This window comes from Lacerta agilis, chromosome 15, assembly GCF_009819535.1.
Source record: "Lacerta agilis isolate rLacAgi1 chromosome 15, rLacAgi1.pri, whole genome shotgun sequence".
Lineage (NCBI taxonomy): Eukaryota > Metazoa > Chordata > Lepidosauria > Squamata > Lacertidae > Lacerta > Lacerta agilis.
The window spans coordinates 39,307,674-39,325,104 of NC_046326.1; the positions used below are offsets into that span (position 1 = coordinate 39,307,674).

Genomic DNA, 17,431 nt, shown 5'->3' on the forward strand with positions numbered 1-17,431 from the left:
TCCCCCCCCCACACACTATAAACCACACACCATAACCTAACAAGGTTATGGGCTCACTTGTTTGTGTTTGCTTTTTTGCAATCTCCTTCTCATTATTCTTTACACCGTGTATACTGTAATTTACTTAGGAGTTAAAGCAATGGCGTTCAAACTTTCTAACTTCATTGAACCCATTCCACATTGACCTGTTGGCTCAGAAGTTCCATGTTTTAAAAACAGGGCCAGTCCAAATATGAGACAGAATGAGACAACTGCCTCAGATGGTAGGTACTGTACTTGGAAGGGGGCAGTAGTGAGAGCTCCACAGCTGCTCTTCCTGAGTACCCTAGCCTTATATTTCTGTTGGAGAATAATGCTACACGTGCCATGTGGTCTGACTCCTGCACCCCCAAAGCTAACCTGCTGCTCTGAGTTGCAGTGGATGAAACCATCCCACTGACAGTATTGTCATTCATCTTCCATACTTTGAATCTTCTTCACCTTAGGCAGCAAATGTCCTGAGCAGGCTCTGATTTTTTAAAAATGCTGCAACATATCTGTATGGTGTGCAGTCAGAGCACTGACCAGGCCTATTGAGGCTTCATGAATTCAGGGTATACCTAGAATGCACTTACCATTTGCTTGTGGCTGCCAAAGCAAGGGAAAGTTGCAGTGGTGGTTTTGTTATTCGGGTCAAGACAAAAGGAATATGACTGAAACCAAGTGAAACATGCCTTTTAAATAGTTTGAAAGTTACTATAAATGCTAACCAAGGCCACTTGCTTGTAGCAGCACCTTGCTAAGCATAACGAGAAAAATTACAAAACTAGAGTAGCTGACACTTTAAAAAACTTTAAAAAACAAAAAACTCTGCTTAACAATCTCAAGTCAAATATTGAGTTCCAAACTTCTTATTTCATAGAAGGTGGCAACAAACAAGGAAATGTTTCCAAGAAATATGACAATTTATTTCCTTCAATTTTCTTTAACATCAGAAAAAAAACATCAAAACCATAGCTGTATGATTAACCTAGAAAGGAGTAATAAATAAATAAATGTTCGGGGGGGGGGGTTATGCCACTTTCAACAGACTTCCAAACATAGTCCAAGTGTTTTGAGCAACAGCAAACACACACATTAAAAGATGGCAAAGTCCAATCTGCACTTTGTACTCTAACTTCCACATCCTACATCAGTACACGGAGTTATCTATGAAGAGATTTAAACCTATCAGCTTCTCCAAACTTACACAGCTGGAAACTCTCATTTGATAACAAATCAAGAATTAGATATAAATCCAGGTTATTATTTCATCACTTTTATTGTTTATGAACTGGAACCTTCCCTTTTTGGAAGGGTGGATTGATAAACTGTTCCAGCATAATGGCTATGCAGTTGCCATTATGTATAACACAAACCTGGTATAGATATAAAAGTTGCTCCATTTCCAAACCACCACTGGGAAATAAAGAACAACTCAGAAGCTTGAGTGCTCCTTCTCCCTACCTTATTGTACACCCCCCCCCAAAAAAAACCCTGCTTTTGTTTCCAGAGGCTGCACAAACCATTGCTAGCTCAGACAATACTTTGCAAACTGACTTCAATCTAGCCAGAGCAGCAAACTACAGTTTACAATTAACCAGGCTAAACACACACACCAGTGCAGACACAAAGCTGCACCATGACTATTTTAAAGAACAAAAGGCAAAGGTGAACTCGTGAGAGAACATGGAGAGAGAAGTAGCACACAAGCTTGGAAGGTGCTTCCAATATCTTAAGCATTCCTAAATAGTGTCTGCATCATGTCACAGCCTTCGCTCTAAGTGCATCAGTTAAAAACCATGTCTTAAGTGTGTGTAGTATAAATTCTTTCCTTTCATTAAAGACATTAATTTAAAGAGATGTACCTCCTGAGGTAGTATGATTAGCTTACCGAGGTAGCAAAATTGGTTTATCTTGGGGAGAGGGGGAGTGTTAAGATTTCTGAAGCCTAGAAACTGAAAGACACTTTTGATTAGAGAAATGATAGAAGAATGCCATTTGTTTATTGTGGAAAACGGTAATTATTAACCAAGCCACATGATGTAGGAAAATCTGTGTAACAGTGAGTCTTGAGACAAAAAGTCTATTTGGAAATAATTAACATTAACTAATATTTTTACTGTATGTGAAGAGGAGGGGTGTGTGGAAAAGGGTTCCTTAAACCATCTCCTTGCTGAATATTCAGATGTTGTAATCCTATGAATGAGCCTATATACAAAATATTATTCCAGAAAGGAACCTGTTCTGCAATCCTGACAGTACAGCAGCTACCACTTACTTTCCAAAGGCAGTTTTGAAAGTGTTAAATGCAAAGCTGTTGGAAAGTGACTGACCCTATTGTTGCCATGAACAGCAAAAAGCAGTGTGCATTCAACCTCATCTAGCCTCAGGATTTGTGCATAGTTAAATTTTCTTTAAAAAAAAAGTGATCTAGAAAATTAAGTTGCACATAAATAACCAAGGGATCTCAGGACAAGTTCCTGGGGAGAAAATATATCCATTACACTTTACTGGACTTGTCTCATCCTATGAGCCTTTAAGATATGGCAAGCAATGTATCTTATCTAACTTACCATATTCCTAGCCATCAAAAGCAAGTTTGCAGGGTGGGGGAGGAAATCAAGCCTCACTCTGCTCCCAAAAGACACATAGGCTCAAGCTTTGGGGGCTTCCCATAGGAAAATAATTCCAAAAGAGGCATCCAAAAGGGGCACATGTCAGCCAGTGCAGTCTTATGTTTACTCAGAAGCAGGGTTCAAAATTAGCAGGGTGCCAGGTGCATTTTGTGCCTAAAGATTTGCGAGCACCTCAAGGTCGGGTTCCATTTTTGCACCTGGCTGACACTCAAGGATTACTGAAATGTATGTGATTTGAAGCCTCAAAGTATATGTTAAGGATAGACAATATGTTAAGAAGTTTAACAATAAAGGGTTGATTGTTTTGAAAACTGAAGCATGGTAGCAATATTATTATTGTAAACACCAAATTAAACTTGTATTAACAATTTCTGTTAAAAATACGATATTAACAATGTGTCATTTATGCGAATTGTGTATTAATTCATTCTTATTAATAAATAAAAAGTGTTGCTGACCCCCCCCCCCAAAAGGTGACTAGACATTCTGTTTTGATGCCCACAACCCAGGGGTCCCAGGAGCCATTTGGCTCCTAGCTTTTCTATCTCAGTTTCTAACACTGCTCAGAAGCACTGAAATAAAAAAAAAATGTAAAGTAGCTTAGGCTTCCAGCCTAACATGTATTTTTGTCTAGCAAATTATACACAAGCAGAGTAAAATCTTTACAGAATATTTTGCCAGCCAAAGCCTCCATTTAGATACACACGTTAACACTGTTCACCTGTAGCAGTACTTTGGGAAGAGACTCGAGGAAGAACACACACACACCTTATTAAGCCAGCTTGCATTGGCAACAAGATTATCAAGCCCGAAGTCCATGTTTGCCATCTTGCACCCATTCACCGCCCCCTTCTGTGGAGATATGAACCACGGACAAGTTATTGCTGGCACAGCAAAGGCCTGGAAGGTGCTGTTGATTAAACCTTTCCAGCTTTTACGCATATCAAGTACCAAGATAAAAACCGCAAATGAAGAAACACACTGAGGGGTTGCGCAAAAGGCACTGAGGCAATTGCTTTGAAAAGGAACCATTCCGATGAACAGAACATGTCTCCACATGTATCCAAAAGGTTGCCAAAGAATACGATACCATGAACTTTTTGTTTTTTTCTAAACAGATTCAAGAGGCTGAGAAATAAGGCTTTACACTCCCCAGCTGAGCAGCCCCAATCCTTCTCCTGCTAACAGGAAAAGGATTTGGACTCCCTCAGCTAGGGTGCGGGAGGCTTTGCGCTCCCCGGCTGAGAGGGCCATGCCAGGAAAGGGAGCACTGTCAAAAGAACCTGTCAGGCTCTGTTTGCAGGGATCCCTCTCTCTTTGCCAGCAAGGGGTTGGGGGAGCAAGTGACCTCTTTCTAGGAAAAGGAGGTTGCTCCCTCACCCCTCACCCCTTGACAGGGAAGGTGAAGGATCCCAGTGATTGGAGCTGTCAGTCTCCATTCTCAGGGATCCCTCCGTCTTCACTGGCGGGGTCGGGGAGGTGACAAGCAAGCTTCTCCCAAGAAAAGGAGGCCACTTGCCTGCCCCTCGTACCTTGCCAGCAAAGGGAGCCTTGCAAACGGAGCCTGTCACACTTCGTCACAGGGCTCCCTCCGTCTGAGCAGTAGGCTGGGGCCTGCTGCATTGGCCCCGACCTGGAAGGCACTGGGGTGAAAGCACCTCAGTTCCCGCGCAGTGAGAGCTGAAGCAGTCTCACCCAGGGCCTCGCAGGCTGGGGCCAATGCAGCTCTTTGTATATCGCCAAACTGCGATGTCTGGCTGGTGATATACTGAGATGCTGAAAACCTAGTATCGCCCAGCCCTAATCTGTATATTGTGATATTTAGCTGGTGATACATCACAACACAGGGAACCCGATATCGCCCAACCCTAATAAACAGCATAGGCTTCCACTTCTTCTCCCTGCCCTTCATCACTTGCTATTCCACCCATTGAAAGAATGCCACCCTAAACCATGGGTAGGATCCGGCCCAATCGTCTTCTAAATCCGGCCCACAGACGGTCCAGGAATCAGCGTGTTTTTACATGAGTAAATGTGTGCTTTTATTTAAAATGCATCTCTGGTTTATTTGTGGGGCATAGGAATTCGTTCTTTTTTTTTTCTTTTCAAAATATAGTGCGGCCCCTGACAAGGTCTGAGGGACAGTGAACTGGCCCCCTGCTGAAAAAGTTTGCTGACCCCTGCCCTAAACCATTTCCAAAATCCAGGAATTCAACTAAATTATACATGCACACACAATTCTATTTGCATGGTTTTATCACTAGCACAGAATATGCACAGTCCTGTTTATCTGTGGGGGTGGGGGAGAGAGAAAGAGAGAGAGAGAGAGAGAGAGAGAGAGAGAGAGAAGAGAACCACTATTGCTCCTATCAGGACAGACTGTTGCTTTCCTAGCAAGCTGTAAGCAATGGAGATGTCCTACTTTAAGCCCTGCAGGGGAGGAATTACAATAATCGAGCTTCTATTGTCACTGGGGACATGTGTCACTGTTGTGAGGCTGTCATAAGATAAAAATAATACCACAGCCAAGAGCTGGCTGCACAGCTGAAGGGGTAATTTTCATATTACATCTGGTAAATGGTATCAAGATTCTTCACCCAATACCCTGGCTTCAGAAACAAATCCCTTCAAGCCAATGCAGGAAGAAGGCTCTGTGGAGAGCAGAAAAAAGAAGAAAAAAAGAGCAGCAGTTATCCCAGGCTTGATGCCGATAGCCAATGCAGCCAGCTGGCAGAGTCATCCAAGCATTCCCTTCCAGGCAAAATAACAAGGTCCAGGGCCTGAAGAACAAGGAAGCATACAGCTAGATGGCATAAAACACCACCAATTCTGTACTGTTTGGTTTAAGGAAGATCCAAGAAAACCAACAAAATGATGAGAAGCCTCTTGAAGGAGCCTGCATTCAGTTCCTTCAGTGGGGCTATGCAAGACAGAATACTTCCAGATCCAAGTACAGTGGTGCCCCGCTAGACGAAAATAATTCGTTCTGCGAAAATTTTCGTCTAGCGGGTTTTTCGTCTTGCGGAGCGGCAATGACAGCCGCGCTCCGCAAAACGAAAAAAAAAAAAAAAAGACGAAAATTTTTCGTCTTGCGAGGCAGCCCCATAGACTTTTTCGTCTTGCGGGGCAGCCTTCCGCTAGACAAATGCCTTCGTCTAGCGAGTTTTTCGTCTTGCGAGGCATTCGTCTAGCGGGGTACCACTGTAGTATTCTTCAATCTAGAGTTTTTAAAACTATGTTCCATCAAACCCTGTTTTTCAGTGGTTTATTGAAGAGAAAAATAAGTTGCAGTAGACAAGCTTCTGTGAAAGACAACCTGCCCACTAGTGCAATGTTCTGCTACGTGCAACCACAAACAACTGCCAGGCGTATTTTAGGGCAGTGTTTTTCAACCACTGTTCCGCGGCACACTAGTGTGCCGCGAGATGTTGCCTGGTGTGCCGTGGGAAAATTACTTTATATATAGTCAATATAGGCACAGAGTTAATTTTTTTAACATTTTCTAATGGTGGTGTGCCTCGTGATTTTTTTCATGAAACAAGTGTGTCTTTGCCCAAAAAAGGTTGAAAAACACTGTTTTAGGGTGCACTTTCAGTTCCCACAGGACAACAAGTCCCAAATGGACTGGCAACTAGCACTACATGCAAACTGGCTATGTACCCTCAGGATCTTCTGCATAACACAAAGGTGTTCTGTGGCAGAAAAGCCAATGTGGAAATGGTTCCCTGGAGGTAGAAAGCTTGAAAACTGCTGCTTTAAATCAATTACTAAAAAGCTCCAGCCAATAGACTTGCACAAAGGGCCATTGCCAAGAACTCTTAATGCATCCAAGGACCTGCAGCCGCAGAAACACCATTTCATGCTCCGAAGCAAAGCCAGAACCCAGTAAGTGTCCAAGAAGGTCTGAGAATGTATAATCATTCCTTTTCATAAGCTTGCCCAATATCATTGCACAACCTTCTAAGAATTTTCACTCAAGTCATTCTCCTCCCTCTCATGATAAGATGCCCAATACTACAGCGTACTGCCCACAGTTGTTTTCAGCCGGAGAGACATAGCACAGAAGTTTCAGAATTCAGAAAAAATTGCATTATATATCATCCATCCACAGTCAAAGCTTTCCAGCTAATGAAGCACAAAACCTAGTCAGTTAATTTTAGGAAGTTTCAGTATATTACACATAAAAGGGAATGTGATAATAAAAAGCGGGCCAGCGAAATAATAGAATTGGTAGTGAACATTTTTTTTTAAAAAAATGAACATGTAAATCAAAACATCCAGCAAGTTAAATGAGCCTCAATAAACAGCAAAGGCTCATACTACCAAGGTGGCACATGAAAAAAAGATCCGGAGAAAAATTATCTTATGGCTTATCAAGTGTGCAAAACATGTAACAAAGGCTAAACCACAGTATGCAGTGTTGATCTATATCTGAAGCATAATCTCAGTTAAATCCCATATAATTGCATGTTCAGCTATAAGAGGGGTCGGCTACTTGAGCAACCCAGCCCAACTTTTCCCCTCTACAGTGCCTACTGGGAACAGCAAATCTGAGGCTACAGAACCTTGGACCTCACTCTTTACTCCACTCTTAAAAGTGGCCCTCCAAGAAAAAAAAGCATATATAAGGGTCTGAAAGCAGCTTCTCTCTTTCAGATGTATCCCAGGTGCCTTCTTAGAAAATGGTGTTGCATAACTCCTTCTGAATGCATTAATATATAGAAAACTATGAAAAAGCCCATTGAAGTTAACAGCCAACAGCAACTTTTCACTAGGCTGCAGGTCAGGTATTCCTGAACACAAAGTTAAAAGTCACAAGATTTAAGAGTTATGGACAATGTGGGGAAACCAGTACAAATAGGTGCACTGTATCCCTGCAATGGAATGCACTGGCAATATGGAACATTTATGTAAAAAGAACAAAATATTAAAAAAAAACATATTGCTGCAAGATATTGCAAGCAACACTACGGTCATTATTCTTTGGCAATAATGTCCTATTTCAACTTAAAATGTACCACACTTTCGAAGGTTCATTTGCAAAGCTACATTGACCCCTGCAGTCAATCAAACTTGAAAGCTATTGCTCCATTTTTATTAAAAGCTTCCATAACTCGTGGATACACACAACAATGGTTCCACTGTGATTCTAGGAATAGGACAATTTACAAGCTTTGTTTCAAAAGGCTGAAATAGATTTCTGGCTCAATGAGATGTTATAACCAGTATCCAAAGGACTGTGAACTACCTACCACACATGCATGCGGGGATGATTTTTCAGTTTTCACCACATTCCCCTTTTTGAAGGGCCAATTCCAGCAGGAAGCTTGACCTTCTGGAACAGCATTCCATGAGGGCTAAGAAGCTGCTCCCAGGAAGGAAATTAGATCCCCCCAGCCAGGTATGCAAGCTCATGTCTGTGTCACCCATTCCAAATCAATGAAGGGTTATGGGTTGGTGGTAGAGGACAGGCTTCATATGCAAAAGGTCCCAAACCAAAATCCCTATCATGTCTAGTTGGATGGACAAAACAGTCCGACACAGTCACACATTCCTACAACTGAATGCTAAAAGCTTAGTTTACTATCCGTATTTGCATTCCTATGCAACCTTGCAAACAACCTCTTGTGTGCGTACATCTATCACATAAATATATTAAATCAGATTTGTTTGTTTTGCTGCATTTCCATTCTTTCAGATGGTGTTCTGAGTAAAATGAAAATTTGAATATTCCCAAAATACAAAAAGTGTCCCGGTAAGAAAGACATCTCCCTTTCCCATCTTGAATGCCTTAATGCACAAAGCTTAAACAGATACTCCTGCAAATCTACTGGCCTTTGCTCGGAAGCAGCCCAGGACAAAAATAGGTTTATGGTCTAAGTTACAGCTCTAGCTTTACAGAAGATAGCCTGTGCAAGTTATGACTGAGGTAACTCACAAGGCAAAATAAGGAAGCTATAGATGTACTACCAGAATGCCCAAGTATCTGATCTGCAAGTGACCCCTTTTTTGCAAAAGCCTCTCCGTTCTAGGACTACTGGCTTCAACCACGTCCTGCTCCCACTAACTCAAGTACTTAAAACGCATCTGCTTTTTTAACAATAAAACCCTTCTCTAGTATATAATATGCCACTGTTGGGTTAAGTATTCCTATAAAAGAGTGGTACATATGGAGATTCAATAAGATTATGCTAATAAAACTAGTGCAATTGTTTCAAATCGACTGGCACCATGGCAACAATAACTGCTTCCCCTCTTTATAATGTACACAGAAAACTATATGTAGTGTAAATGCTAGCAAACAGAGGTACAAATGAGGAATCTCCCTCTTCAAATCTCCTCTTTGCCTTAGGCAAGCCACTTAAGTTTAGAGATAATCATAGAGCTGATACACATAGAATTGTAGAGTTGGAAATGACCATGAGGGTCATCTACTCCAACCCCCTGCAATGCAGGAATCTTTTGCCCAATATGGAGCTCAAACCCACAACCCTGAGATTAAGAGTCTCATGCTCTACCAACTGAGTTATCTCAGAGGAACCATCTGTTTGCACCCAGGAGGTGCCAGGACCAATCCCTGGTACCTCAACTTAAAAAGGAGCAGGGAACACGAGAACCTGGAGTGCTGCTGCTAGCCAAAGTAGGTGATACTAGGTAAAATGGACAAAGAACATGAACTGGTATAAGGCAGCTTCTTGCATTCTGACACACACACTCAGACTCAGCAACATGAAGAGATTAACTACATTGCAGGGCTACTGCAAAGATGACTGAAATGCTGTACATGAAGTGCTTTAACCAAGTGTTAATTACCATAATCACCTGAAATAAATAAGATATTTGTGAAAGTGGATATAGGCTAGAGCTAGAGGTCTGCATTCTTTTTAGAACATAGAGGACTGTAACTCTTTACAGCCAACATGATCCAGCCAAAGTTAAGGCTTCTCAAGTGCGTGTTGAATGAACCCACTGAATCAATGTGACTTTAAAATATTTGTCATGGTTGCTAATTCCCTGTAGAACACTCCATAAACAGGCAAAATATTTTAGACCAGGTGCAATTTAGAATCAGAAGCAATCATCCCTTTCATAGTATATATTCTATATGTCTTGTAATAGAACAGTACAGTACATGATTACATTGTTCTATCATTATTTACATCACATGTTTAGTATTTTTCTAATTTTGTATGTTTAATATAAAATATTAAAAATCAGCCTCAGTGCAGCCACCAAGCACTACAATCTTATTAAGGGATTCCTTAATAAAAACACTCTCCATTCCCCAATACACAAACAGGCAAATTATGAGTGTAAGGAAGGGAATTGGCACTTTTTTCTGGGTGCCAAGTTCCACAATGGGTGCCATTACCACAAAAACATTCCAATCCACATCTTCAGTGTCCCAGAGGTACTCTGTTTCATCTGGGTTATGCTTTAGAGCTCAAAAGCAAGCTTAAGATAAAAATAAATAATAAAAATGAAATTGCCAACACAGCTTTATAATTTGGCACTTGCCTGGTTACCTGCAACAGGTAAGACAATGGCTCCCAGATGACCCCAAAGTCCTATTGCTGCCATAACGATCCCTGGCATTTGAAGACAGCACCATCCATTAAGCATTAAGCATTGTTAGTGATACAGTTTCATACAGAGCAGCTGCAATCATAAAGCTCTCCTTCCTCCCCAGGAAATCACAGAGCAGCACTACATAAGAGGCCGCTCCTGCAGCTTCACCCTTGCTGCCAGTCGTGAGTTGGGACAAGAATGCCAGACAGATGGGAGAGCAAACTGTCAGAAGCATCACCATGAAGCTTGGGGGAAAAGGAGTGATATGGGCAACTACCTACTGAACAGTTATTGCCAAGACTACAACAGTACCATGTCTATATTTAGTCTGCCTGCAGACAGTTTAAACATGACCTGCCATGCGATCTCACATATTTCAAGCGTTCAAAATGGCCTCATGTGTACTCTCACAGTCATCTTTACAACAGCCCTTTCAGGAAGGACACTGCTATTATTCCCATGATCTGATTTAAGAAAAACAACTGTATTTTTATACTACTCAGATGTTCACAGACTTGAGAAAGAAGCTTGTCTGAGGCCACCTAGTGAGTTCATGGCTGAGTCATGATCGGGGACTTCTGATTCACAGCTCAAATGTCCTAGAAACCACACTACACAGAATTTAAACAGGAAGTAGTAGTGTGACAGAAAGGCTGCTTAATGTACCTGAATGACTATTAAGCATTTAGGAATTTTCAATATAGCACTGAGAGTGTGCTAGGTGTACATATGAGTAAGAGATTATAGTGTTTAAATAGGACATTTAAAGATTTAAGTGCATCTTCAGGCTCATAAAACCAGATTGCTGCCAAGGCAGAACGGAGAGAGAAAACAGTCCAAACTTGGAATAGTTTTATATAGATGATCCTACTGCAATCAACATGTACTCAAATTTCAAGTGTCAATTCATACTAAAAAAGCATCAGGCTCTTTTATACAGCTAAGTCACAATAGCAGGTCATAACAGGTGAGAAGCCAATGTGGGTCAGAATCAACACCAGCATGTAACAGGTAATTCAGATTTGCCAGCTTCCTCCCCCACTTTAAACCTTTCCTCAAGATCTACTTCTACAAAGCTACCCCCGTCTCAACTTTCAGCAAAAAAACAACCCACAAAACTGCTCTCAATTTACATACAACCACCCCACCCCACCCCGCTTGGAGCAGCATCTCTTGCCATGCTCTGCATGAACACTCAAAACAGCTGGCAAATAAGCATCGCACAGCAGCCAATGCGCAAGAATAAGACTGCACACACACAATATCTTTAAAGCACATTTGAAACACACTTTTTTCACTTGTGAATGGTTGCTGGGAATTTTAACTCTGTGAGGACAGTGCCCATAATTCTTTAAGGGGGAGAGTTGCTTTGAATGTGTTTTAAATGTATAGTGTGCACGCAGCCTAAGTGACACCTGTGGGGTCTATCATATGCTGTCGATTCTGAAACCAACAGTTTAATTATACACAACTGCCTTATAACATGCTGCCTTATATCAGGTCAGGCCCATCTAGCCCAATATTGTGTATTTTGACTAGAAGTGGTTCTCCAGAATCTCTAGAAGTCCTTGACTACAAATTGATATTTTAACTGGAGATGCCAAGGATTCAACTTGGGACCTTCTACATGCAAAGCATGTGTTCTGCCACTGAACTATAGTCCTTCCCCATCACCTATACTTCAAGATGGTGGTTTAAAACAGCCAATGCAGCCTCCACATCTAAGCCTCCTTTTCCTAACAAAAGCCAGCTGTACCTCTGGCTTTAGCAACATACCTAACAAAAAATATACCTTACAGAACAAAAAATATTACCTAGACACAGCATGACTTACAGAAGCACATGACTATACATTCAACACAAATACTTGTGTTCTATACATTCAAACTTATATTCCACCCACTTTTCCAAATGTGTACCAAATCTTTAGAGAGAAACAAAGCAATCCCACAAGACGTCCTCCTAAGATTCCGCCCACACAATCAGAAGACCAGTTTGCACTTCTTTGTATTTGCTATTTATTTGGCACCACAAGGGCACATGACATTTTATGGAGAAACATTAGCTGGAGAGAAGTCCCTGACCAAAGGGCTTCCAATATAATTATTATTTCTGAACAGCAGAGTAAAAAAAGTAAGATGAATAATTGCAACAATGTGTACTTCATCTCTCAATTCTCAATAAATCCAAGCTTATTGGAGCAGCAAACTAGCAAAATAAAATTGTATATCTGAAGAATGATACCACCACACAAAGCGTCAAAGACTTCTCTGCCTTACCTGTTAGGTCATGATGAATTAGGTCAGTAAAATTGGGGTCATCGCCCCACCAGAATATCCACAATTCTCTGCGCCCAGGCCTCTGGTCTCGCCGCCACACACTCAAGACGTCAGCTTTGAGGCAACGACTGTAGCTGCTTAGGATAGGGTCTTCTTCGGTCACTGGGAACAGGATTGGTGCAGATGTTGGACCCTGCCATACGTAGCGTTTCCATTTAATCCCTGTTAAATCAGCCTGAAAGAAAATTGTAACAGAAATCAGACTAGAGGAAACCGGAAGGTTTCATTGTAAAATTGCAGCAGTTACCAAAGACAGATATTTCTATTCACTTCCCAGCAGGTTTTCCTCCCATTTCACTAAGCATATATGCATTTTGGACTTTAAAAATGCATTTTCCCTAGCACCTCCTTATGACAACTGTAGGTCAATAAGTCAGTGGCAATGACTTCAATCCCTGCTCCATTCAAATCAGTGGGAGTTTTGTTATTCAAACAGAGCATCCTGGGATGTTAGAATACCAAAAAATCAAATGCTTGTTTGGAACTATATCATCACTTTTGCAAATCCTGCTGAATCTCCAAATATTAGAGAACTCAGTATCCTGAGAGAGAATCTACATCTGTTACAAAAGCAAATAAACACCTCACTAATAACCCTCTCCTTAGCCACTTAGCACTAGAAGCACTGCAACAAAACAACCTAATCATTTTGAAAGGCAGAGGCTTTACAGAAAATACTGACTATCCCCATGGGTAGACAAATGGGGGGGGGAAGCAACAAAGAAAAAAATTATAAACTTTTAATGGATTCCACTACAATTCAAGGAAACTTTCAACAGTTCTTTCTCCACTCCTTTTCCCAGAAAGTTTTTTTTTTTTTTAATGACCAGTTTCAACAGCAGCTGAAGGGGGGCTAAGAGAAATGGTAGACACTGACACAGGGTTCACTTTCCAGCTGTTGATAAAAAGGGTGCCCTTTCCACTCAACACAAAATTCACTTGCTTCCCCAGTATATAGATACAATAAAGGTTCCAACAAGGAAGGTTCCAGCACCTCTGTCAAGTGACAGAATTTGCAACAGTTGGTGATCTTGGAAAGAGAAATGGAGAAGAGAGGAGACATGCTTTAAAGAGACACTGGCACTCATGAGCAGCAGGCCAGCTCAGCCAGTAACCTGTGATCCTGCAGAGATAGACTGCTTGGATTCCTTACACCCAACTACGCATCAGCACAATAGCTTTGGCATAAGATTTTTTTTTAACTTTCAGGATTAAATAACACCAGCTGGTAGAGTCTGCTGCCAATTTGCATTGAAATAAATCCAGAGTGAGAAAGTGGTCAGCAAAACCCACGCTGGGATCTTAACTGAATGAAGGTTTAACTGGATTCCACAGCAGCAATTAAATAAGGCAAGGTTACAAAACAGTGGAGGGATCCGTTTACACACACACTTTAAAAAATAAATAAATAATGTGTAACCTCCGAATAGCAATACAGAGGAGCTTCCTCCACCCGGACTTTTGTTGCCAGTTTTAGTAGGGTGACACTTTTAGGGAACTGGGGGGAGAGTGAGGGGAGGATTTCGCCAAAGTTAGCTTGGGAAACAGAAAAAGGAGGGCGGGAGAGAGAAGAGCTAAGCTAAAACTAGGCTGAAATTGAACTGCAATAAAATAGGCATAAGTAATCATGTCACCACCACCAACAACAACAACAGATTAGAGAGAAATCGAAAGTTAGAGAAGAACCAGAGGAAGAAAAACAAAAGAGGGTGAAGAACGATTTGGAGAAAAAGCAAGCTGGAGCAGGGGAGTCGTAGGCATAAAGTCTTTGGAGGAAGGGGGGTAGGCAGAGAGGGGAATATATATACAGGAGAGCTAGTTGATTCCTGGCAAGGCCTGCTCCAGAAGACTCCTCTAGCAGATGCAATGCTAAAAATGGCTGCTTTGCTTCCATTCCTCTCTCTTCTTCCCTCCCCCCCGCTTTCCTTTCCTTTTCCCTCCCCTCTCCTGGCGATCTCGTCTCCCTCCCCACTCCAACCTTTCCTTGCATGATTATCTCCGGCGATCTGCACACCGCCCCCCCCCCTTAAAAAAAGTAGCCACTTACCAGACAGAATAGGTTGGAATGGCAATCCTCAAGGCTGGCCCCGTTCGGCACGAAGCAGGAACTCATCCTCACAGCCACAACCCACACGCCATTATCCCACAGCCTCCGACAAGAAAGAAAAGAGACAGACAGAGCGAGCGAGCGAGAGACACACACACGCCGACCGAGAGGGGAGGGAGAAACACAACCGAGGGAAAACGGCCCTTTCCCTCCCCCCTTTAAAAAAAAGAATCACACACACATTGCGGGGAGAGGAGATACAAGGGGAGGTAAAGCGCACAAGTAAGGCAAAGGAATAAATAACCCGGGGAGGTTAAAAGGAAGGAAGAGGCAATTTTAAAAAAAAAAGTGCAAGAGAAAAATCTTCGTGGAGAGGGATCAGCTTTCGCAGCCTCCTGGGCAAAAGGCGGCGGCGGGGGAGAAAGATTGGGGGTACTTGATCCAAAGGGATTGCAAAAATAGAAAGATTTACGATCTTCAATCTGCAAACGCGGGTGGGGTGGGGGCAGAATGAAGATACACAAATAATCCAATGACTGTAGGGTGTGTGGGAAATAATCCAGGAATTTCTCTTGCGCCTTTCCCCCCCGCCTCGTCACACCGGATTTATAGAGTGAAGAAAAGACCGGGAGGGGGGGCGGAGATAGAGAAGAGACGGTGCGAAGTCCTTTCCTCGTTTCTTCTCAAGAGTTGGAGATGCAAAAAGGTCGTTTTTGCTTCTCTTTCCACTCCAGAAATAATAATAAAAAAATCAAGCCATTGGAAGGGGAGTAGGAATAGAAACTTTCTGGTCTCCAGGAGGTGGTGGTTTGTCCCAAGAAGGTGGTGTTATCCTTGACTGGCCAACCTCCCCTTCCCCAAATACAATTTCCCCCTTCTTCCTGCTGGAGGTGGGGGGAAAGAGTTTAAGCGGAGTCTTCCAAGTTCCCTCAAGAGCTCCAAGGATCCTCCTTTAAAATCCTCAACATCGAAGTGGAGGGAAACCCAGGCGCGTATTTTCTTCCAGATGGGATTTCCAGTTGCTAAATTTGATTTTTTTGGAAGAGGGCAGGAATGATGTTGATAATGGAGGGGGATATGTATATATCTTCTTCCCTATTTTTTTTTCTTCCCCAAAGAGATGGGTGAAAAACAAGCACACTTTAGGAGGTGAGATGATGAACTTCAATATGAACTCATCAACGCACACACCCCAAAAAGCCCTCTTCCAAACACCCTTTTATTTCTTACACACAGAGAGGTTCCAAGCAGGAACCACTTAGAAGCTGAGTGAGCAAAACTCTTTTCCAAACTGCCTCCCTCCAAAAAGAAAAATCTTCATCCAAGCACTCAAGTGCACTGAAGTGTCCTTTTTGCTGCTGATGGGTAAAAAGAGAGGGAAAAGAATGGATGGCCTCCTTGTGCCCCCCTCCAAAAAGCCCTTTTAAAAAACAAAATTAATTCCTCAGGTCAATCCTTCGTGCCAGGAATATTTGCGGATGGTGGTTGGTTGGTTTTTGAGGGAGTAAAGTAGCAAACCTTCTCTCCCCCCCCCACCTTCAAACAGGTATAAGGAACCTCTTTTTCAGCCACTGAAAGGGGAAAGGGCAGAGAGAAAGCAGGGCTATTCCTCCCAAAGTAATTATGATTTTTTTAAAATTTGAATTATCTGTGAAGGGTTGAGGGTGTTAACAACTGAAAAGTCCCCTTTCCAAAAAAATATATGAAGGGAGAGTAATTCCTCAGGTTAATCTTCTAGGCCACAAATATTCGCAGAGAGGATAGGCTTTTCTCTTTATGGTAAGCAGCAACCGAAAATGCTTTTTCTCCCTTCTTTCCTTTGGGCAAGAATAAAGAGTGTCCCCTTTTCCTTCTTCAGACACTGGAGAAAGAGGTGATGAAGTTGACGGAAGGGCTTTTCCTTTTAAAAAAAAGGTAGTAAAAAGTGTCTATGGGATGAGAAGTGAACTGAAATATTTCCTGCCTCCCTCATAAAGAAATGAGTCTCTTCTTCTTCCACTTCTTCGAAGAAACTGGAGAGAAGAAATGACTTTCTTCTCAGAAAATGTAACGAATGGGAGGCGAAACTTTCTTTTTTAAAAAACAAACCCCAAACCCTTTTAAATATAAATATATAGCGTCGTCACGTTAGGTGTCTGTGGAGAGAAACCAAAACTCTATTCCTTCCCTTCCTTTTTTTTTTTTTTGTTCCTTCCAATTTTTGCCGTGAGGGAATTTCCGCTTCTTTCTTCTTGGGGCCCCCACCTCCCCTCAGGAGACGGTGACAGGTGAAGGCGGCCGAAGAAGGGCTGCTGTGCGGGGCAGGAGGCGGCGGCGGCGGCGGCGGCGGGGTCGGCTGCTGCCTCACGGGGGAAGAAGGGGAGGCGCGCCACGAGCAGCCCCCTCGGTGATGCCGGCCTCTCTCCTTCTCCTCCTCCTCCTCGCCCTGGTCTCCCTTCCTTCCCTCAGCGGTGTCTCTGTCGGCGGCTGCCCAGCCGCGGCATCCTGAGGGCTGGAGTCCCCGCGCCGCCCTCCTCCTCCTCTTCGTCCTCCGTCTCCGCTCGCCTCCTCAGCTGCTCTCCGAGCCCATGACGCCGACGCCGCTCCAGGAACCGAGGCGCGACGCCGCTTCTCCGATCTCGCCCTCCTTCCCCTCGGCGCCTTTTGGATTCTATTCTCCCTCCCTCCCTCTTTCCTCGCTTCTCTAATGGCGGCCGCAGCAGACGAGCAGCGTCGGGAGGGTAGGAACCTGCCCCTCTCGCTCTCCTCCTCCTCCTCTCGCTCCCGCCGCCATTGGCCGCCCACTTTTCCTTTTTCTTTTTTTCAACCCCAGTCCGCCT

The 17,431-nt window shown here is 42.9% G+C and overlaps 1 protein-coding gene across 1 annotated transcript in view; it reads right to left on the bottom strand.

Moving 5' to 3' along the window:
- MED13 (mediator complex subunit 13) overlaps window positions 1-16,111 on the bottom strand; it is a 99,438-nt gene extending 83,327 nt beyond the window's left edge. Inside the window, exons 1-2 of the mRNA XM_033172462.1 lie at window positions 14,613-16,111; window positions 12,506-12,740 (exon numbers count right to left, since the gene is read on the bottom strand). Coding sequence (XP_033028353.1) covers window positions 12,506-12,740; window positions 14,613-14,678 — 301 coding nt within the window. The 5' untranslated portion in view covers window positions 14,679-16,111. The remainder of the gene's footprint in view (window positions 1-12,505; window positions 12,741-14,612) is intronic.
- Window positions 16,112-17,431: the final 1,320 nt, after the last annotated feature.